This window comes from Miniopterus natalensis, chromosome 1, assembly GCF_054644295.1.
Source record: "Miniopterus natalensis isolate mMinNat1 chromosome 1, mMinNat1.hap1, whole genome shotgun sequence".
Taxonomy (NCBI): Eukaryota; Metazoa; Chordata; class Mammalia; order Chiroptera; family Miniopteridae; genus Miniopterus; species Miniopterus natalensis.
The window spans coordinates 139846564-139869199 of NC_142081.1; the positions used below are offsets into that span (position 1 = coordinate 139846564).

The 22636-nt window shown below is 36.9% G+C and overlaps 1 protein-coding gene across 1 annotated transcript in view; it reads right to left on the bottom strand.

The window, feature by feature from the left end:
- The window catches only part of GSTCD (glutathione S-transferase C-terminal domain containing), a 113539-nt gene that overhangs the window by 5177 nt on the left and 85726 nt on the right, over positions 1-22636 (bottom strand). Inside the window, exons 8-11 of the mRNA XM_016223620.2 lie at positions 22043-22171; positions 8985-9118; positions 6564-6594; positions 867-936 (exon numbers count right to left, since the gene is read on the bottom strand). Coding sequence (XP_016079106.2) covers positions 867-936; positions 6564-6594; positions 8985-9118; positions 22043-22171 — 364 coding nt within the window. The remainder of the gene's footprint in view (positions 1-866; positions 937-6563; positions 6595-8984; positions 9119-22042; positions 22172-22636) is intronic.

The window sequence follows — 22636 nt, forward strand, 5'->3', positions numbered from 1 at the left end:
ACTCCACTCAACCATTTTAAGCCCTAATTTTGGAACCTAGTGGTCCAGTGATGTGGCTCCATCGCTGGTGGGCAAACACAGATAAGAGCTCCATGTCTGGAATCAAATAATTTAGGTTCATGGTGTGTCCCCATCATCTACTAGCTGGAGGATCCTGGGAAGGTTTTTGTGCCAGTTCTCTTGTCTTTAAAATATAAGTCATAGTATGTACATACTCCACAAGTATTTTTTAAAGAATTTGCTGAGATAATGGGGCATTCAGCTTAGGGCTTAAATATTCAATAACTGTCAGCTGCTATTCTCCTTCTAAGTGCCATTTCTTTTTCTAAAGCAAAGTCTTGGATAAATTCCTTAAACTTGAAATGCTATTGTAGGTGTTTCAGTTTATAACATTTAACATTATAAATGTCAAATATATTGATCTATGATTAATAACATACAAGTATACTTTTTCCCCCAAGATATTATAATCCTTGTTTATACATTTTTTTGTTTTGTTTTGTTTATACATTTTTAATGCATCGATTTTGGTGTGCATAGTTGATTTTTCCATCTTTATTATTTTCTTATGTGGCTTTTGAAAGATCCTTCAGGTTGTTCATAACAGTAAGAAAGACCTAACATCATAATGCTACTCAATGTACAAACATGGAAAATGTACTTAATTTAAAAGTATTGTTAACAAAAATTGGAGAAAGTGTTATTAGTGTTACAGAGCCCTTTTCATTATGGATTAAGGTTTCTGGGGGAAATAACCTTTAGTTTCTTGTTGATAAATGAACCAGTTTTGCCCATACAGAGTCGCTCCACTCATTCCTAGGTATCTGGTACACAATCGACTCAGCAGCTGCTATGAAAACACATACCTATGAGCCTTCGTTGGGGCGGAAGCTGGACAGCTGTCTGATCTGCAAATCTGCACAGAATCATGTGTTCCTAAAAGAAAAAGCAGTGCAAGGTGGGTTTATTTTAACCTTTTGCTTCAAACTTAAAAATATTTCTTTAAAAACTACCTCATTTTTCTGGAGTTCAACATTGTTTAATTGAACAAAGCACTGTACAAATAGTACTTTGGAAATAAGCACATTTTCAGAAAACGGTGCTCAGTAACTTTTCCCCTTCCAGTAGACGGCTCTTCAGATGTAGTTCTTAGGAACAGATGCACCAAAGATCCTCAGGGCCACTTAACAGTTGCTTTAAGCAGAAACACAGTGACAACTGGTCATTATAACATTAAACTAAAAGGCCTAAAATTCATTTACATTTTTCCTTTCATGAAATCTGAATCTCAGAAACGTGGCTCCAAGAAGACATTCTAAGCGGCTTTTCTTCCTACTGCCAGAGGGAAAGGGAGTGCTGCGGAGGGTCACCGTCCGCGGCCTCTGTAGCGCTCTGGATACCCGCGGAGCGCTGGCTATGCCTTCTCTCCCCGGCCCTTCCCTTGGCTCAGCCCCTTCAGGGGAGAGGAGGCGGCCTCGCTCACTCCCCTCTCCCTCCGAAAGGCTGCAGGAGGTGCATCTATTTCTGCTTTAAGAGGAACTGTAAAGTGGGCCTGAGGCATGGGAGGGAAATTATTGCTTCTGCTTAACAATTTTAGGAAAGATTGTATTAGTGACAAAAAAAGAAGGCGGCTTTAAAGGGATGAGAGCTGAGGAGTCTGCACAGCACTCTTAAATCTGCAAGTACCCAAAGGTGCGTGGTTGTTACAGTCAAGGCACTGCAGCGCTCCCATGACAGCTGTTCATTCAGAACAGCTGCGGCTGCTAAGTGTGTAAATGATCTCACCTGTCAGCTTAGCCAACAGGTGGGACTCAGCTTCATCGTTTGCCTCCTTGGTCTCCTGTACGTTCAATCTGCAGCCTCCATTTTTAAATAAGGGAATTGAAATGAGGGTGCAATGCTGGTTCTTTTTTAAAGGGTTAACTTTTTCTCGCTTTAATGCATTAAAAAAACCACTGTAATGCTCACTATAAAATTTAGTGGCAATGTGTAGGGTATTAATAAAATGGTTCAAATAAATAACTTTTATTAAGCTCCCATAAATTGGTATCAAGAAGGGGCAGAAGAATTTAGAATCATATAATGTGGAGGAAGCGCAAGAAAAAGCATGCCCTCCCTTTGTCCTCATGGTGTTTGCAAATTAAGATTCCTTTAAATATAGGTAACACTGAGGCAAAACCAACCTCAGATGAGGTTTGTTTCTCTTGTCCTGATATGTCCTATGCACACACAGATCATTAGAACTATCTGTGTACGTGTTTTCCCCTGTAGAAGTTAAATTCTAAAAGGGGGAGGTACATAGTAGGTACTCAGGAAAGGTTTGGCTCGGTAATTGAACATGGAGGAAAACATTTCCAAAGTGACTCTCAAGATATTTGGGCACTAAGTCCATGTGTTTCTGTCTGCCAGCCTGCTCATCACTGTTAAGTTAGGAAATACTGAGATCCTATCTTGCTGCAGTTTTCAAAAAGACTTCTCTATGGAGCATTTATATCTGAGACCCTCAAAAAGGCTGGTAGCCAAGCAGCTCTGGGGGGTGTGGAAGAATGTGGATAAAGATGAACTGGATACCGGCGTGCACTGCTCTCTGGAAGAGCCTGGGTGCCCTGTCTCTTTTGACTCTAGAAATTTTTCTTTCTCTTCCAGACAGTGAGACTGTGGCACCAGACTTCCATACCCTAGCTGAGGTGTTTTCCATAAATTCTCTCAAAGTTTGCTTTATCTAGCATCACTCGAGGAGGCATAAAAATCAAGGGTCTAGTTTTTGTCTATTTTTCAATTCATTTGAGAGAGAAAGGTGAGGTGTTTTGAATCTTATGAAAATAAAGTTCTGGGATCCTAATGTTTCCCCCAAAGCCTTAAAGTTCCCTAGAATATGAAAACTTAAATCCAGTAGGCAAAGATGAGAAAAGTTCTGGTTCTAAATAAAATCATGAACATGAAGTTTCTCTCTTCTCCATGGGTTCTGTCTGTACATGGATGTACATAGATGGGTGGAGGTGGGGGGTTGAAGAGAGGGGAGGGTAGGAGACAGAGTTGGGGCTGGGCATTTAAGAGGCAGAGGTGAAGGATATAGTTGCCAAGGGGGTAGGATGAACATTTTTAGATCATTGTACCTCACTATTTCATGGCTGGAAAGAGAAGAAGGTAAAATTCCTAGAAGGTAGGGCTGGTATATAAAATGATACTATATATTTTTAGCAAGTCTGTGAAAGAAGTTGAATTAATCAAACTAAAAATCCAATCTAATTTATCAATTTTAATGGGATTATTTATGCATTTCTCTCAAATAGGGTCATTTCTTACATTACTTTTTGCCATATTATTGATCATTTAATTAGTTAATAGTGATGTTCAGAAAGCTGAAACCTGGGGCTTCTGGTCAAGATGGCAGTGTAGGTAAATGGGGTACTCACATCCTCCAATAACCATATAAAAATTACAACTAAACTACAGAAATCCATCATTCAGAACCACCTGAATTCTAGCTGAATGAAAGTCCTACAACCAAAGGCATAAATAAGAAACCACATTTAGACTGGTGGGAGGGGCTGAGACTGAAAATGAGTTGGTCCCACACCTACATGTGGTGGATAAAAATTGAGAGGCAGGCACCATATCAGAGTCTCCATCAACCCGGCTATCACTGTTTGCCCCGCCCTGGCGAATCCCTGAGACCTCACACAACCAACTTGTGCACCCACCCAAGCTGTTTCCAGTGGCTTTTCCATATGAATGGCCTTTCTTGAGTTATGCTTTAGACTTTTCTAAAATCTCTCAAAATATCAGCACCTGGCCTCTATGTGCCCCATACCTCTTGCTAAGTATCCCCAGGCCAGCACTAGGAACAGATGACCTTGGTTTGCAGTGTGGCCCCTTCTGGGCACCTCCAAGCCCAGCACAAGTAGCAGCCACCTGCAGATCGCTTTGTAACTCTTGCCAGGTGACTCCAGAAAGAACACAGGTAGTGGCTGACCTTGGTCTGCACCTCCTGGGAGGCCCAGAGCCAGTGCACTGGTGGACAGCTTCAGACCATACTGAAGCACCACCCAACCACCTCCATAAGTGACACACTCAAGAGACAGACTCAGCAGGCACCAGAGCCCCCCTGAAGTCAGTCCTGCTCTGTGGGGTCAGCCCTTACGCAGCTGATGCTCCATGGTGGTCAAAGTCATTCCTTGTAGCCATTAGGCCTGGGGATAAATTCCTCCCATTGATGTGCCAACAGCAATCAAGACTCAACAACAGGAGTATGTACGCAGCCCATGGGGGGGGAGGGGTACACCTTTAGTGCCCAGCTCGGGTAAGTGCAGAGGCTGTGCCACTGGACCCTACATGACACCTACTACATTAGACCTCTCTACCATGCCCGGGAGACGTAGCAGCCCTACCTAATACATAGAAACAAATACGGGGAGGCTGCCAAAATGGGAGACAAGGAAACATGTCCCAAATGAAAGAACAGAACAAAACTCCAGAAAAAAGAACTAAATAGAATGGAGAAAAGCCATCTACTAGAGGCAAAGTCCAAAACACGGGTTATAAGGAGGCTCAGTGAACTTAGGGGAAGAAACTTAGAGATAAATTCAATAGCATAAAAAGGACATGAAAACCATAATAAAGAACCAGTCAGAAAGGAAGAATACGCTAACTGAAATGAAGAATAATTTACAGGGAATCAACAGTAGAGTAGATGAAGCTGAGAACCAAAACAGCAATTTGGAATATAAGGAAGCAAAAAACACCCAATCAGAACAGCAAAGTGAAAAAAGAATCCAAAAAAATGAGGATAGTGTAAGGAGCCTCTGGGACAACTTAAAGCATAACAACATTTCCATCATGGGTGTGCCAGAAGGAGAAGAGAGAGGATTTAATTGAAAATCTATTAAAAAAATGACAGGAAACTTCCCTAACTTGGTGAAAGAAAGACACACAAGTCCAGGAGGCACAGAGGGTCCCAAACAAGATGATCGGAAAGAGGCCCACACCAAGACACATCATAATTAAAATGCAAAAAGTTGAAGACAAAGAGAGAGTTTTAAAAGCAGCAAGAGGAAAGCAGTTAGTTACCTACCAGGGAGCTCCCATAAGACTGATTTCTTAACAGAAACATTGCTGGCCAGAAGGGATTGGCAAGAAATATTAAAAGTGAAGAAAAGAGGACCTACAATCAAGATTACTCTACCCAGCAAAGCTATCATATAGAATCAAAGGACATATAAAGAGCTTCCCTCCCAGGCAAGGAAAAGCTAAAGGAGTTCATCACCACCAAACCAGCATTACATGAAATGTTAAAGGGTCTTCTTAAAGGAGGAGAAGGAGAGAAAGAAAAACTATGAACAATAAAATGGCAATAAATACATATCTATCAAAAATTGAATCTAAAAAAATAAACAAGAACAGAAACAGACTCATAGATACAGAGAACATTTTGATGGTTGACAGAGAGGATGGGTTGGGTGGGAGATTGGATGACAGAGGTGAAGGGATTTAGAAGTACAAATTGGTAGCAACAGAATAGTCATGGGATGTAAAGTACACCATGCGGAATATAGTCAATAACATCCTAAAGACTACTTATGGTGTCAGATGGGTATGTTATATAATATCTAATCAAGGAGTCGTACATCTGAAACATAATATTATAAGTCAACTGCACGTGAAAAATTAAAAAATGATTAAAAAAAAAGAAAGCTGGAAACTGTCTTGCTCAGGTTGGCAACTCAAAACTGTATAATGTGCTGACTACCATAGGGAGACAATTCTTTGTGGGTATCTTGTGTTTCTTCATGTCTGTGAGCAGAGGCACTGCCTTTGTTCCAGATCAGGGGGTGGGAAACTATGGCCCCCAGGCCAAATCCAGCCTACAACCTCATTTTGTATGGCTCAAAAGTTAAGATTGTTTTTTATATTTTTAAAGGGTTGTAAACCTAAACAAAGACAAGGACAATGTAGAATATGTGGGAGATTTGCAAGTGGCTGGCCAAACCTAAAGTATTTATTATCTTATATTTTACGGGAAATTTTGCCTCTCTTCCAGATAATCCTCTCAGAGATGTTTGTATAGGAAGCAGCCTTGGAAACTACATAGTATCCCCCTCTGGAGCAAAGGGCAGGCATGTTTACTTAAAGATTAAATCTTAAAACATTTGGGTTTCCTGAGTTCAGGTTTCCTTTCCTGTAACGCAACTCACTGTACGTAGGTGTCACCTGGCTCTTTTTGCGCTGCCCTGTAGGAACTGAGCCTCAGAAAGTCCGTGCAAAAATGATAGTCTGGCTACTCCTATTACTGTGTTTGTCTCTGATACAGCAGTCTCCTGTTTTCTATCAGCATCCATGAGACTGTCGCAGGCTAACTAGTAGGGTAAACACTCAGACCCTTTACAAAATCTTGTCAACTACTTAAAGATTAATCTTGATTTCAAAAAGAAAATCCATATTAGATGTTCATGAGTAATTCAAATATAAGTATAGATTAAATACTCTATTAGAAACCTGAGGAAAAAAATATAAAGAAGAGATAAAAAGTCTATTAGGAATACATTTAGATTTTTAAAGGTTACCTTGTATGATAAAGTTTTCTTAAATTGTTCACTGAAATAGAAAAGAAAAAGGAATTAGTCATCATTTTAAATACCAAACATTAAGAACAGAAATAGTCTTGAAGGAACTAAGTTATAAATAAAATTATGTATTTTATCTGAAGAGTATGTAATGCTATCCTGAACTAAAACTAAGTTTGAAATGTCTTTATAGAAAGACAAAAGCATGCCATCAGTATGTTATTAATTTAAAAACTTTCCTTTCACCCAACCAGCTTGGCTCAGTGGTTGAGTGTTGACCCATGAACCAGGAGGTCATGGTTTGATTCCCCGTCAGGGCACATGCCCGTGTTGTGGGCTTGATCCCCAGGAGGGTGTGTGCAAGAGGCAGCTGAAAAATGATTCTCTCATCACTGATGTTTCTATCACTCCCTCCCTCTCCCTTCCTCTCTCTCTGAAATCAATTAATTTTTTTTTTTTTCTTTCAAAGATTGTTTACACTATTAGAGAGGCACAATCATTTTTTTTTCCTCTTCCCGCATGAGTGCACACAGGTTCAATCTGTTTTTAAATGTAGGTTTTATTGTTATTCAGGCATGGAGGGCCCAACAGATCAGGAGGGGATTGCCATTAAAAAGATAGTTTGTTCCTCACAGACCCAAAAGAAGGGGACATGTCATGATGCAGGGCCACATGGGGAGGCACCAGACGGTCAAGAGGCAGAGAGAATGAGCCTTTATTGCAGATTCCCTGGGAAGGCACGGCCAGGTAGGGTGCCCAAGCTTAGGATCAGCTAGTACGAATAATGTGAGCAGTCTCTGGGGTGTAAGGGCTGTCCCTAGTTGTCTGGTGCCTGGCCCTGGGTGATTAGGGCAAGAGGATAGTGACCCTGGAGTGGTTCTCCAGTGGCAAAGGAGGCAAATGTCAGTAAACCTACAGAGATGTGAAAAAGTTGGCAGATATGAAATTGAGACTTTAAAATCAGTTAAGTGAGACTGCAGGCTGAACAACTGAAATTAACATTCTTACGAATCTTTCTAGTGCTAGACTTAAATTTCTTGGGGGGTTATAAAATATGTATTTTATCTAAATAGCTTTAGAATAAAATGAAGTTTCAGCTATTGAATAAGCCTCAAGTTATATTTTATTTTTGGCTTGTCCATAGTTCCTTTGGTTTTTCTCTCAACTCGTTGCAAATTGTAGTAAAGAGCAAAACAATGAAAGACAAAGAATAAGACTATTAGTTACTTTTAACTTTAAATTACTTAGATAAAAACGTTTATGTATAAATACCAATGAAAAATAAATTATAAAGTTTCTTAGAAGTAATGATGCAAATGATCAAGAAGTCTTTTTTGACACATTACAGAAAAGACTTTCCAAAACTAACATATTTAATCTGCTCTATAGTTAAAAGGATCAGCATGATTCTCAATAACCACGGTTCAGAGAGTGAAAAGCCATAAACAGCAAGAGAGTGGCCCTCCAATAGGCTGAGTTAAAGACATGAGAATTAAAATGTCACCCCCTTCTATGTGGGATAAGAAGGACTGTAAAAACGGCTGTCGAACTTGCAAACTAATCATCACCACCCATGGGAAGTATTTAAAAATAGTGATGCTACCACCGTAACTAGCAACAGCTTACATTTATTGAGTGCTTAACTCTACGCCGCTTCTAAGGGCTTTATATACATATTATTCAATTCCCACAAAGACCTTGAGGCAATTTACTATTATAACCCCCATTTTGTAGACAAGAAAATGTAGGCAAAAAGAGTTTAAGTAAATTGCTTAAGGTAAAACAACTTATAAAGGAACGAAGAGCCAATATTTGCACCCGGGAGAGATACTTCCAGGTCCTAAGTACTTAACCACTAAACCTCCTGCCTCTCATGGGGAATAATTTCCATTCAGAAGTACACAGAGAAGTGCTGTAGCTGTTAGAATTCTGGTCGTTGGACTCCTAGACAGACTTGCTTCTAAATTTGTTTTTTCTGTTGTTGTTAATTCTCACCCGAGGTTATTTTTTCCATTGATTTTTTTTTTTTTTTTAAGAGAGAATGGAAGGGAGATGGGGAAAGAAAGAGAAAAAGAGAGAAATATCAATGTGAGAGAGACACTTTGCACTCGCCACCCCAGCTAGGGCCGGGGATTGAGCCTGCAACCGAGGTGCCCTGAACTGGAATCAAACCCAGGACCCTTCAGTTGCAGGCCGATGCTCTAACCACTGAGGAAAACCGGCTAGGATGACTTGCTTCTAAATTTCAGCAAGAGCTGGATCCAGGAGAAAAATCAAGGGCAGACATAGGGGAGATCCTCTCTTCCTGATACAACTTACAAACAGTACTTGCTCAAATCTCATTGCAACTTTCTATCCAAAGAGTTTTGTGCATTGGTTTAATCCCCATTTCGGTGCCTCAGGCAGAACACTGACTTTCACCTTTTTGGAAAATTAAACTTGGAGGTATTCTGAATGAAACCGTAACAGCAAGGGCACGTGACGAAGGAAGCTCGCGTTTTGATGCAGAGCTCAATCACCATGTCGGTGGCCACTCCACAAGCGTGCAACGCCACCTGGAAAACAAAATCAGACCTCGGCGCTGAGTGCTTTCTTAACGGTGCTTTTTGTGCCTTTTGAAAAGACACTTTTTGTAAGGAGTTGATCCTCAAGACATTTCAAGTTACCAGAATATTATTCCATAACAGTTCTCATTTGGACACACCAGAGAGCTAGCTAGCTATTCACAATAATTAAGAAAATTAAGCAAGGTTGAAAGATTATGAATGGAATACTGCAAATGAAGCATAAGATCCATTCAGTAGAAAATATGATGCGATGGAAAATATAATATGGGTGCATGTCTAAACCAGTGCTCTTGCCTTCATGACTTTAGTTCAGTTGTAGCATTGTGGTGAGAACACTAGATTGAAATCAGAACTTCTTTGAGTCTAGAACTCTAGTTCAGACAATTTACTTTTATACATCTCTTTACTTATGTTCACATTTCCATTGCTACGTGCAAAAGAGTGAGATTATTTCCCTCATATAAACAAAACAACTAAATCTAAGAACTACTTACATGATGGATTTTAGGTCTAAAAGGTTTTATTGCATCACATGCTCCTAATTTCCACTGTCATCAAATACCGGTGAGAAATAACAGGCAAATAATGAAGAGATTGATTAATGAAACCATGTGGATATGGAAACTGAGCATACAGCAAAGGTGGCGCTTCCCACCACCAGGGAGAAGATGGACTTTTTAAAGAAGAGATGTTGGGTAAACCTGATAGCTATAAAAAATAAAATTAGGTCCTTTCCTCTCACCACACATAATAAATTTCAAACAAATTAAAGGTTTAAAACAAAGTAAAAAAAGACATGAATGAATTCCTCCATAACTTAGGGGAGTGGGAAATACTTTCCTAACTATGTCTGACAATCCACTTGCAATAAAGGGGAAAGTTAATAAATCTGACAAAGTTAAAATTTAAAATAAAACACACCCTTTTAAATGGCAAAAACCCTCAAAACCATATGTAAAAAGCCAAACAACAACATGAGAAAAAGATTTGCAATTTATAGCATAAACAAAGGGTTAATATCCCTAATGTGTAGCAAGCTTCTGAAAATAGATTTGGACAGTTCACAAACGAAAATATACAAATAGTCCTTAAACCAAAATCATTTAATACTGCTCAAAATAAGAGAAATTAGTATTTAAACTACTATAAGATACTACTTATCACCTATTAAAATAACAAAATTACTAAAAATTGATGCCAATCTATGGGTCAGGCTGTGGGGAACCAAAAATGTCACAGCCCTATGGAAGAGGAATTTAGCAATATTCAGCAAAATTACACATGTCATTTGCGATCTCACTTCCAAAAATTTGTTCAAGGGACACATTGGCAAAAATATAAAAAATATTTATTCATTGAGGCAACATTTGAAATAACAACAAAATAGAAACTAGCCAATTTTCCACAGATAGAGGACTGATAAATAAACACAATGAAGTATTCTGTAGCTCTAAAAAGAAATGAGAAATATCTCTATACATGGCTGTGGAAGATAGAATTAAATGAAAAAAAAGTTAAAAAAATTCTCAAACTATTTTCAGTAATCAAAGTGTTTTTTTAGAACTCTAATGTGTATATTGTGAGACAAAATAAGAAATATGCTGATGTCATTAGGAAAGATATTTTTTTATCATAAAGAGAAAGAAGAGATATACAATATATAAGTGAGGCTAAGTTCAAATCCCATCATCCTGAATTTAAACTGGAACTATCAGTGTGAACCCATGATGATTTAAAAAAAAAAATGTTGCCTAGCTCAGACCACTGAGAAGCCCAGAAACAAAGGTAAAACCAGTAGCAATGATCATTTCTAGCACCTAGACTGTGGTAATCTAAATATCAGTTTCCTTTCAAAAAATTTAGAGTTCCATTGACAACTAGCTGATGAGGTAGGAAACAGACAAGATGAGCTGGAACAGCATGTCACACTGAAAGCACAGATGCTCTCAATACTACTGACACCGTATCAAAAAGACTCAGGGGCCAACTCTGAGGCTCCCTCTGTATAAAGAGGGGAATATTTGAGCATTGATGACAATAATAACTGCAGTGGATTGAAGTATTTCAAATATTAAATTGATGAGTCCATAATCATACTGAAAAAAACTAACTGGTTACTTTTGGTAGATAACCAACTCACTCTGAAAACTGGAAAATACTAGAAACCAAACAAGTTTTATCTGGCATTTTCTATGTGATCTACATCTCAGTGTAACCAAACAGTTGATAAAGAAAAGTAAATGAAGGCAGAATGATAAAATTACAAGAATAGCGTCATTTCATAATTCTTACTGAAACAATAGAGCTGGGGGCAGGGATCATGAGTGCCGCTGATGTCACACAAGAGACAGCCAGATGTAAGTGCCTGCAGAAGGAACACACCACCACGCAGGATGTCCCCTTACCCAAAAGTGAACCTGATCTGATTATGCCACTATAATCAAGATCTAACTACCAATTTCTAGACCATACAGGGAACAAGTTAACATGTGAAACAAAACCAGGGGGATATGATCAGCAAAATCCACACTGCACAAAATCCTAACGGAGAAATGGCATGGTTATGTTAGCAAATAAACTGGAAGGGGAAAAGAAAAGACAGACATGATGTGATAGGCAGAGTGATCGCTCTAAGGTGTCCGCATCCTAATATCTAGAACCTGTCAGTATGTGCTGATCACACACAGAGGACGTGAAAAAGGAAAAAAATGACAAAGATAAATACATTATTTTCTTAAAACATTCTTATCCGCAGTATTGTATGAAATCTAATTTCTAATTACATTTCAAGCATCTGATCCAGAGAGTTTGTAATATAATAAACACAGGAGAGGTAGATTTATTAATATGAGACACACCAGATAGATTCGACAACTGCAGAAAGAGCCTCAAAACATCAACTCTGAGTATCTAATGGCAGCTAACATGCCGGGGAAGATACGTTCAATCAATGTTTAGCTGACATCATAGCAAACAAGTATTTCACTGACTGACTCAAAGAATTCAGAATTGTGGTCTCAAATAATGAATTTCTTAACATCTACCCCTTCCTCTGTATACACACCAAATTCTAATAAAATATGAAAACTGAAGTTATAAACTTATCGATTGGCCAAGGTCGTGCATATTCCAAAGTAAATGCAAATACTTTCTACCCAGATATATGCTGCAGGATTCATGGGCTATAAATTAAGGGCCTTTCTCCTACATTTTCTTACTTCAATCAGTCTGTACATCATAAAAGTTCTAAGTACAATACTTACCCTATCATATTAGTTAGCAAAGTAAAATTGATCAGCCAAGAAACTTCATTCCACACCTTTGTTATATGTGGTAGTAAATAAATGAAATTAATCATCACTTGTTCTCATAATGTCTTTCAACTGGCAGCCTCTAGACAGGGCAAGACTCTATATAAACTGATACATCTTTTCATTCCTAGGGAATGGAAGCAATATATGCTGATTATTCTCTAAGAGAATATATTAATAAACATATTCTAAGGGAATATATGTTGATAAAGAGTATATGCTAATTTTTAATATAAGACACATTTTTAGATATAATAAGCCTATGCTTTATTCATACCCACAACACTAAGCTCGTGTTAGACGTATTTATGACTCTAATATTTTTTGAGATTCATTTACCATTTATTACCCTTTTCCCAGCCCAAAGCACGCACATAGGTGTCATTATTCTGCATTTCACAAAATGTCAAAGTGGCTGGTCCAAGGTCACAAGTGATGAAGCCAAGATTTAAACTTAATCTGTCTGACACCAAGCTTTCTTCTAGTTCTTTAGGTTCCCATTTCCTCCTTTTTTTAGACAGGAGGAGTAAACAGAAAGTCACTGACGGGACTGTAGAGCCAGCTCTCACAGTAACCAATGTTCCTCCTACCCTCCCGGAGCCTTGATTCCCTGTCTGTAAAATGAGAAGGCTGAACTGAGTGAGCCCTAAATGTGCCCAGCCCGATCATGCTCCGAGCCTTTGCTTCTCAGGGAAGGATTCTTAACCGGCTATTGTAGATGAAAGCAGGCTTGGCTCAACCGTGCACTCATGGTCCCCCTTTAAAAACTTTCATGTAATTACATTACAGGTAATTGGCTTTAAAACTCAAATAATGCTAAAAGGCTTGTACAAAAAGAGTCTCTTGCTCTGTACACACTCTGCTTGTCCCTAAAGAAAATCTGGGGACCAAAGCTAATGCTTTTCAACTCACTAGTCTTATTTCCTGAAACTGTATGTTTTTCTAGATCATAAAAGTATATTGCTCTCTCTCGATTTGTAAATATCAAACATTATCCACTGATTTTCTGTTATGGGAGATGAGGATTCTTTTTTGCACATTTACACAATCTTTCCCTTTTTCTCATTTTCTTACTGTTACCAACTCCAATTTTTAGTTGTGTTTATGCAGTGTTTTTATTATGATTGCTCCGTATATGATGTTCACTGCTGAGCTGAGAGTACTGTACATTTTTTTTAACATCTAAGACTTTCCCTACCACTTCTTGTATTAGACACCGCTTATTCCTTTCCTTATTTACCCTCATTTCGGTGAGGGGAATCTTCCAGTAGTTTCCTGATGTACATTTTCTATTACCTTCATACACGATGGATGGATTGATTAGGCATAGAATTTCAGACCGGCTGTTTTCCTTTAGAATTTTAAAGCCTTTGCCTCGCATCTCCACGTTGCTGTTGAGAAGTGTGATGACATTCTGATTGCAAGCTTTTTGCATTTGGCCTTTTCTTCCCCTCTCTGGAAACTATTAGGAACTACTTTTCACCCTTGGTGTTCTGAAATTTCACAGCAGTGTGCCCTGGTTCAGGTCATTTTTCAAGTGAGCTTTTCAATCAAAAGAAACACTTTATTTTTGACACATTTTCTTCTAGTAGTTCTTTGATATTTTCCTTCCCACCATTTTAGCTGTTGTTTCTTTCTGGCCCTCCTATTAATGAAGCACTGGACTTTGTGGACTGCATCTCTAATTTTTTTTTAAAAAAAATACCTTTCCAGTTCCTATTTCATTGTCTTTTTTTGTTCTGTTTTTTTTTTTTTTCAGGTAATGTTCTACATTTCATTTTTTAGATTTCTACTTTTATTTTGGTTAATATGTATATAATAAATATGTTTTTATTGACTTTAGAGAGAGAGGAAGGGAGAGGAATAGACAGATAGAAACATCGATGAGAAATATCCATCAGCTGCCTCCTACATGCCCCCTACTGGGGATCGAGCCTACAACCTGGGCATGTGCCCTGACAGGGAATTGAACCGGTGACCTCTTGGTTCATGGGTTGATGCCCAACCACTGAGCAACACCAGCCAAACTGGTTAATATATTTTTAATTTCCAAGAAGTCCTCTGATGGTTCCTTTCTTTTTTATTCTATCCTTGTTTCATCAATGTGTTACCTTTTCTGATCTCTGCCTGAATCAGATCCTTTGTCACGTGTGTGGCTTTGGTTTCTATCTGCTATTGTGGGAGTTTTCCACGTTTGATATTCCTTGGCTGTCACCTAGTATTAAAGAGCCAATCACTAAAAGTTTACTGGAAGTTCAGAATGAAAGGCTAGAAGACTGGAGAGCTTCACTAGTGATTGGGTGATCAGGGACCTGCTGGTTTTTGTTTCTTTGAATTATAGCTATGGTATCTGTAATTCTTTTCCCTGGAAACAGTTCTGATTCTGCAGAGGAGAATCATTTAATCCCTTTGATTGAGAAGATGATTCTAGCTTCCGAAGTTCTGGAATTAAGGGCAAATGGTGGTGTGGGGCGTGGGGAGTTTTCTATCATTTGGTAAGCAGGTTCTCACTTGGTTCTTGTTTTCAGCGTGGCACGGCACCCTTGCCCTCTGTGCCTCATGTCCCTATACTTGGAGCGTCTCCAATTCAGTTTCTTCACAGAATAAACTTCCAGTCCCTTGCAGGAGTCAGAGAAAAATAGTTACATGTCAACACAAGATGGGGGTAGGAATCTGGGTCCCTCTATATATTTTGGTTAATACTCACCTGAGGATAATTTTTCCATTGCTTTTCAGAGAGAGTGGAAGAGAGAGAGGGAGGGGGAAGGAAAGAGACAGAGAGAGAGAGAGAAACATAGATGTGAGAGAGACACATGGACCGGTTGCTTCCGGCACTCGCCCCAACCAGGGATGCGGAGCGACCTCAAAACCCAGGTCCATGCCCTTGACCAGGAGTCAAAGCTGAGACCTTCGGTGCTCCAGCCAATGCTCTAACCCCTGGGACACAGCAGCCAGAGACCTAAATATTTTTAATTAAACATGATTTCAGCCCCTCTTTATCCCCTTCCTCTGAGACTTCTGGAACCCTGAATTCCTGAAATTTTCTGTGATTCTGTGAGAACAAAGTGACTGACTTTCTGATAGCCTCTTGTCGTTCCCTTTCCTCATGCATTTAAGTTTGGTATTCCTCTTCTCAGTAATTTACCATTTTTCTTCAATCTGCTTTCTGTATATAGTGTGGTTCGAGTTACAGAATGTTGAACATAATTTCATTAATGATGGTTCCTGTTTATTTGGGGGTGTGGTCTTTCTTGGGGAGGAGGGGGTTGAAATACCTCTCTCTGCCCTCTTCACCTGGAAGTCCTCCACTTTACCTTAATAATCTTTCTAAATTGTGTTTGCAGAACATATAATTTCTCAAGCTCCTTATCTTTTTTAAAAAAGTGATTATATAAATGACTCGTCGAAAGTGTTACTGAATTACATTCTATAATTGCATTAGCATCTTCTAATTGTACATACATAACTAGAAATGAGCTTGTAATTATGCACTCAGCCCTGATAAAGCATAATCATTAAAATTTATGAGTTAAATAGGAAAAGTTAAATACAGATAACTTGAAAATAAACTGTTCTGAGGTTTTTATATATATTGACAAATAAAATACAGTCCCAATATTAAAAATCAATACCATGTTCCCTCGTTGAAATGACTGTATTTTATTGCTGGAATTATTCAACTAAAACATATTGGAGGGCAGGTTGCTTAGCACTGACAGTTTTTGGTTTTTAATGTAAAGTGTGTTTGTCCATAGCAATGGCCCTTTCTGTAATATTATTTGACAACAACATTTCTGTAATATTGAGAGCAGAAATATTGATACACATTGTAAATTAGGTCTTAAAAGTATAATGAAGTAAATTTCCACAATAATGAGGATTACTTACCCCACAATAGGTAAGAAGCAATGATAATCCTCTTTTTAAAAAAGAGCCTTGAAAAGTCCACTTTTTTTTTTGACCCTCCACCTTCTGCTCCTCTGGAAACCATCACTTTGTTCTATGTGTCAGAGTCCCTTTCTGTTTTGTTGTTTTGTTCATTTATTTTGTTCTTTAGACTCCACATATAAGTAAAATCTTATGGTATTTGTCTTTCTCTGTCTGACTTATTTCACTTAGCACAATACCCTCTAGTTCCAACTGTGTTGTCACAAATGAAAGATTTCCTTCTTTTTTATGGCTGAATAATATTCCACTGTGTATACATACCAAATCTTCTTTATCATTTCTTCAATTGATGGACACTTAGGTTGTTTCCATATCTTGGCTATTGTAAATAGTGCTGCAACAAGCTTAGGGGTGCATATTTTGAATTAGTGTTTTGGATTTCTTAGAATAAATACCCAGAAATGGGATTGCTGAATCATATGGTAGTTCTATTTCCAAATTTTTGAGGAATCTGCATACTGCTTTCCATAGTGGCTGTAACAATTTACATTCCCACCAACAGTCCCTGAGGGTTAACTTTTCTCCACATTCTCACCAACACTATGTGTTGCCTTTTTTCTAAATCAGTCGGACAGGAATGAAGTGATATCTCATTGTGGTTTTGATTTGCATTTCCCTGATTAGTGATGTTGAACATCTTTTCTTATGCCTGTTGGTCATCTGTATGTTTTCTTTGGAGAAATGTCTATTCAGTTCCTCTGCCAATTTTTTGATCAGATTGTTTATTTTTTTTGACATTCAGTTGTATGAGCTCTTTATATATTTTGGATATTAACCCCTTATCCAATATCTCTTCCATTCAGTAGGTTGCCTTTTCATTTTTTTGATGGTTTCCTTCACTGTGCAAAACCTTTTTAGCTTGGTATAGTCCCATTTATTTTTTCTTTTGTTTCCCTTGCTTGAGAAGGCAGATCCAAAAAAATACTGCTAAGACTGATGTCAGTGTTTACTGTGTATGCTTTCTTCTAGGAGTTTTATGATTGCAGGTCTTATATTTAAGTCTTTAATCCATTTTGAGTTTATTTTTGTATATTGTGTAAGAAAGTGGTCCAGTTTCATTCTTTTGCATGTAGCACTGTCCAGTTTTCCCAAAACCGTTTGTAAAAGATTGTCTTTTCCCCATTGTATAGTCTTGACTCCTTTGTCATGGATTAACTGACCATATAAGCATGGATTTATATCTGGACTCTCTATTCTCTTCCATTGATTTATGTATCTGTTTTTGTGCTAATATCATACTGGTTTAATTACTATTGCTATGTAGTAATAGTTTAAAATCAGAAAGCATGATGCCTCCAGCTTTGTTCTTCTTTCTTAAGATAACTTTGGCTATTTGGGGTCTTTTGTGGTTCCATATAAATTTTAGGATTGTTTGTTCTAGTGCTGTAAAAAATGTCATTGGTATTTTGATAAGAATTGCATTGAATCTGTAGATTGCCTTGTAGTATGGACATTTAAAAAGTATGAAAACTTTTACTCTAGGAGCATGGGGTATGTTGTTCCATTTGTTTGTGTTGTTTTAATTTCTTTCACCAATGTCTTATATTTTTCAGAGTACAGGCCTTTCACCTCCTTGGTTAATTTTATTCCTAAGTATTTTGTTCTTTTTGATGCTATTGTAAATTGGGTTGTTTTCTTAATTTCTCTTTCTGATAGTTTCTTATTAGTGTATAAAAATGTAGTAGATTTCTGCTCATTAATTTCATATCCTGCAACTATACTGAATTCATTTATTAGTTCTAATAGTGTTAGTAGGTTTAGGGCTTTCTATATATAGTGCCAGTTTTATTTATTTCTTTCCAATTTGTATGCTTTTTATTTCTTTTTCTTGTCTGATTGCTATAGCTAGGACTTTTCATACTATGTTGAATAAAAGTGGCAAGAGTGGGTATCCTTGTTTTGTTCCTGATCCTTTGTTTCAGCTTTTATAAGGTGTTTATTATTTTGAGCTATATTCCCTCTATATCTACTTCGTTGAGAGCTTTTAGGGGAGGGCATATACAAATATTAAATCTACAACACACACTCAATTCTGGGTCATACAGTCGCATATATTGAAACTGAAAGGAAAAAAACCTTCTTGGATGAATCTTCCTTTTGAAAAGACATTTATAATTTCCTCAGGATATTAATAGGCATTACAATCAAAATCAGAATAAGTCAATCAAAAGGCATTTCTATAATAATCAAATACTTATTTTGAAAGAAATAATATATATCATATTCAGAATTCTTTTATGTTTAGGATTCTTTTAGATATCTTGTAGTAATCCTTGTTCAGAAGTCTTTTAGATATCTCATAGTAACCCTTAGGACCCTATTAACATTTTCTTGGCTAAATAAGCTATCTATATATATAATATTAAGCATATATATATTTATTTCTTCTTTGTTGTTTACATGATTATGAATATAAAAATGATAATGTTAAATTTAGGAAATTTTGAGAATACTGAAAATAATAAAGAAATATATTATTATATAGTATATCGAGCTAGCCACCTTTAAAAAAATATATAGTAGCATAATTTCTTCCCATCCTTTTTTACAGTTTTTACATGGTTGACACTACACTGAACAGAGTAAGAAAAGAAGTGGCTCAACTTACTGAGTTCTTCCTAAGTACTGGGCAACCTGCTAAGTGCTTCACATACATGGTAACATCCTGTGAGCCATGTATGTTATGTCCATTTGACAGATGGAAAAACTGAGGACTAGTGAGTTGCCCAAGGCTATACAGCTAGTAAGTGGCCAAACAGACTTTAGCACAGAGTTGCCCAATGTTATAATCTATACTCTTAACCATTAGGTTTATACAATTTTTTTTACTATTGTAACTAATTTTTCATGTCGTTAGCAAAACATTACAAATATCATGTAAATGAATATTGTCAAAACTCCTGTATGAGTAGGCCCATCTCACTGAAGACTTGCAGTCAGTATCAATATGTTAAAAATCTTTCCAAATTTTAAGAGCAATAACAGAATATCATTGTTGTTCAAGTTAAAATGTATTTGGTTACTAGAGAGTTGAATGTTTTTATATACTTATTAGGCCTTTGTATTTCTAAAGAAATATATTTCTCAATTAAGTACAATGTAAATCAGAAACTACAAAGTGACTTTTTGGAACAAACACCGTTATTACCACTTTGATTCTGGTTATAGGAGGGAGGTACAGTAGTGGGGTGTTGGAAGTCCTTGTGGAAAGATCAGAAAATATTTAGATTTGTTCTCTTTCATTATTTCAAATAAAACTAACTAAACAGCCCAGCCCACATGGTTCAGAGGTTCAGCATCAACCTATGATCCAGGCAATTGTGGTTCGATTCTTGGTCAGGACACATGCTCGGGTTGCAGACTCGATTCCCAGTAGGGAACGTGTAGGAAGCAGCCGATCAATGATTCTCTCTCATCACTGGTGTTTCTATCTCTCTCTCCCTCTCCCTTCCTCTCTCTGAAATCAATAAAAACATATTTTAAAAAAACCTAACCAAATAAAATTAGTAAATCTATTATTTTTTGCCTGATATGGATTGTTGTTCTAATGGAGATGCAACAAGTACTTAGTATTTAATTTCTTATATATAAATCATTTGTTTAAAGTTCCTAAAGATAGTTGGATCTAAGACTTTAAAATCCTCCCCTTAAAATCTTGTTTACATCATTAATTTTTATATCTAAAGAAAAACAGTAAAGGGAAAAAGTATTTACAAAACAAACATAAATGACAACTAAATCCTTATTTGAAATATCACAAAATCAGGGATTAATGCACTTTTAATGCATTTCTAGTGCCTGGTTATTCTGACTTCCTCTCTAGCTACACTACTTTCACTGGAATCTAATACAACAGTTAGAGTGACTGGTGTACTTAGTTTGATTTATGTAGTGACAATACCTCAGTTATTCTCCTAGGCAAATCGTTTTCTTGAGAGTAAATCTAATTTTGGTTTAATCCCCTTCCAAGTAATTTTAATAGGTTTTCTATATATCTTGACAAAGGTAATTATGAAAGTAAAAAACACACACCCTACTATGGATATATTATTATGAAATATAGGGAAAATATTACTTCCAAAAAGACATATACATTTTTAGTTGGTGTTAGTAAATTATGACCTTGGAACTTACAAGAATAATTTAGCACCTATAAGCCATAAAAGGATAAAGAGACGTATGGCTGATAGGCTGGGAATTCTGTGAATTGGGAGGGCAGTAGATGGGCAGCGATCTCTTGCTACCTGAAACATTCTGCCTGATGTACTGGTAACGTGGGCACTGTCTCAATGACTCATTTCATGGGAGAAGCTTTAATCTTTACCTCAACATTTAAGTACAATTTAAGCTGCACTTAAATATATATTTAATTTGAATTTACTGGATTAGATGGCTCGATTTTCCTTATGAAGAGCTGCCTTACTAACAGTTTTCTTAAAGTTTACTTCTCTTTTTATATATCAGCTTGGCTTGAGAGAACCAACCTAAATTGTATCTACAAAGGAAACAAACTGCATACTTTTTGTGTGTAAAAAATAACAAACCCCACACATTATCAGTAGTTGATATTTAAGGAATAACCTTCATTGGGAAAAAATCAAAAGTACCACAAGGTCTGAGCTTCTGATATTAGAGTTCCACCTAGATGAGCACATTGTGTATGTTATGTAAACATACATAGTTGGAAATTAGGTTGTACACATTAGTAAAACCTTCCTAGAAAGTGATTTGGCAAATGTATCAAAAGTCTTAAATATCTTGATGCATAAGATACTCATTATAGTAATAATTACATTTTAACAACATGAAAAAAAGAAACATGATTAATTAGTAGGGAAAAGATTTGTGACAATGTTCAGTTAAAGCAGGATAGATGTATAATCTCAATGATGTTAACACATATATAAATGTGCATTTGTATCACATAAATATCTAAAGAGCAAAGTTTTTAGCAGGTATTTATCTCTCAGTAATAGAAGTGCTGATGAGTCTTAATGAAATTTAAATTCCACCAGAGCACAGGATCTTGAGTTTAAATGAGCTGGCAGAATCATGCTTCTTAGGTCTTTTTAGTAACATCAAATCATAATAATTTGGTCACTAGGTTTTGGAAACACGATTAATGTATTTTCTGTCTCTGGAAGCTAAAAATATATGTAGATATCAAATCCTAGCTACAGTAAAAATTACCTAAAGGTAACTCTAGTATTTACAGATTACCAACAAGCCATGTTTTTCAGTTACCTTCTTGGTTTTTCTTTTCTTTCATTATCTCCTAAAAATGTAGAGTAAATCAAGGGAAGTCATCTTCATTAGAATTCATTCATTCATTCATTCATTCATTCATTCATTCATTCGAGCTATTTTTAAGCACTTTCTATGTGTCAAACACTGTTTTTAGACACTGGGGATTCTTCAGTGAAGAAAATAAAGTTCTTATCTGGTTGAGGAACAAATGTTATCTCTATCATGTAGTGAGAAAGTGTTATGAATAAAATAATATTCATTAGTATGCTATGCTATATAGATAATAGAAAAGTTATACATTTCTTTGTTTACCAAAGAATATAAAAGTATCTCCTTTATTTACTCTAAAGCATATGATTTTTCATATTTGTTTCACTAAGGAAATTGAAATTGCTTCATTACTTACCCCAATATTAAACATTCCTGTGAAATACTCCATATTTGCTTGAATGAACCAAACGTTGCTTAGACCTAGCTCGTCACTTCTCTTCTTCGCACGGATTAATGATAATTCCTTGTTTTCTATTAATATAACCTAGATTTCACCCAGGAAACAAAGCATATTCAGGAACATAATTCAGACATTAGGGCAAAGTATTATTACTGTATTTCACAACTTTAATGATACAGAATATATCATATTGAGCCTTATCCTGTGCCAAGAAGTATGCTGGATAATACGGCGCAAAAATGAACAAGGTCCTCGAATTCTTGAAGCTGACAGTCATAGTGATGTAAGTAAAACAGGCAATTATAATACAGTGATAAGTGCTCAATAAAGACATGTAATATGTTATCGGACCACCGAGACTTGATGACTGAGGCAGGTTTTAGTCAATGAATATAGAGAAGTAACATATTAATCAAGGCTTGGACAATGAATGGAAATGAGCTGGGGCAGTGAAGGAGTATTTCAGGCAGACAGAGAAACGCGTGTAAAGGCCCAAGGTGAGAAATGCACTGTTCGTTTGAAGAACTGAGAAAGTTGGTGTAGCTGGGG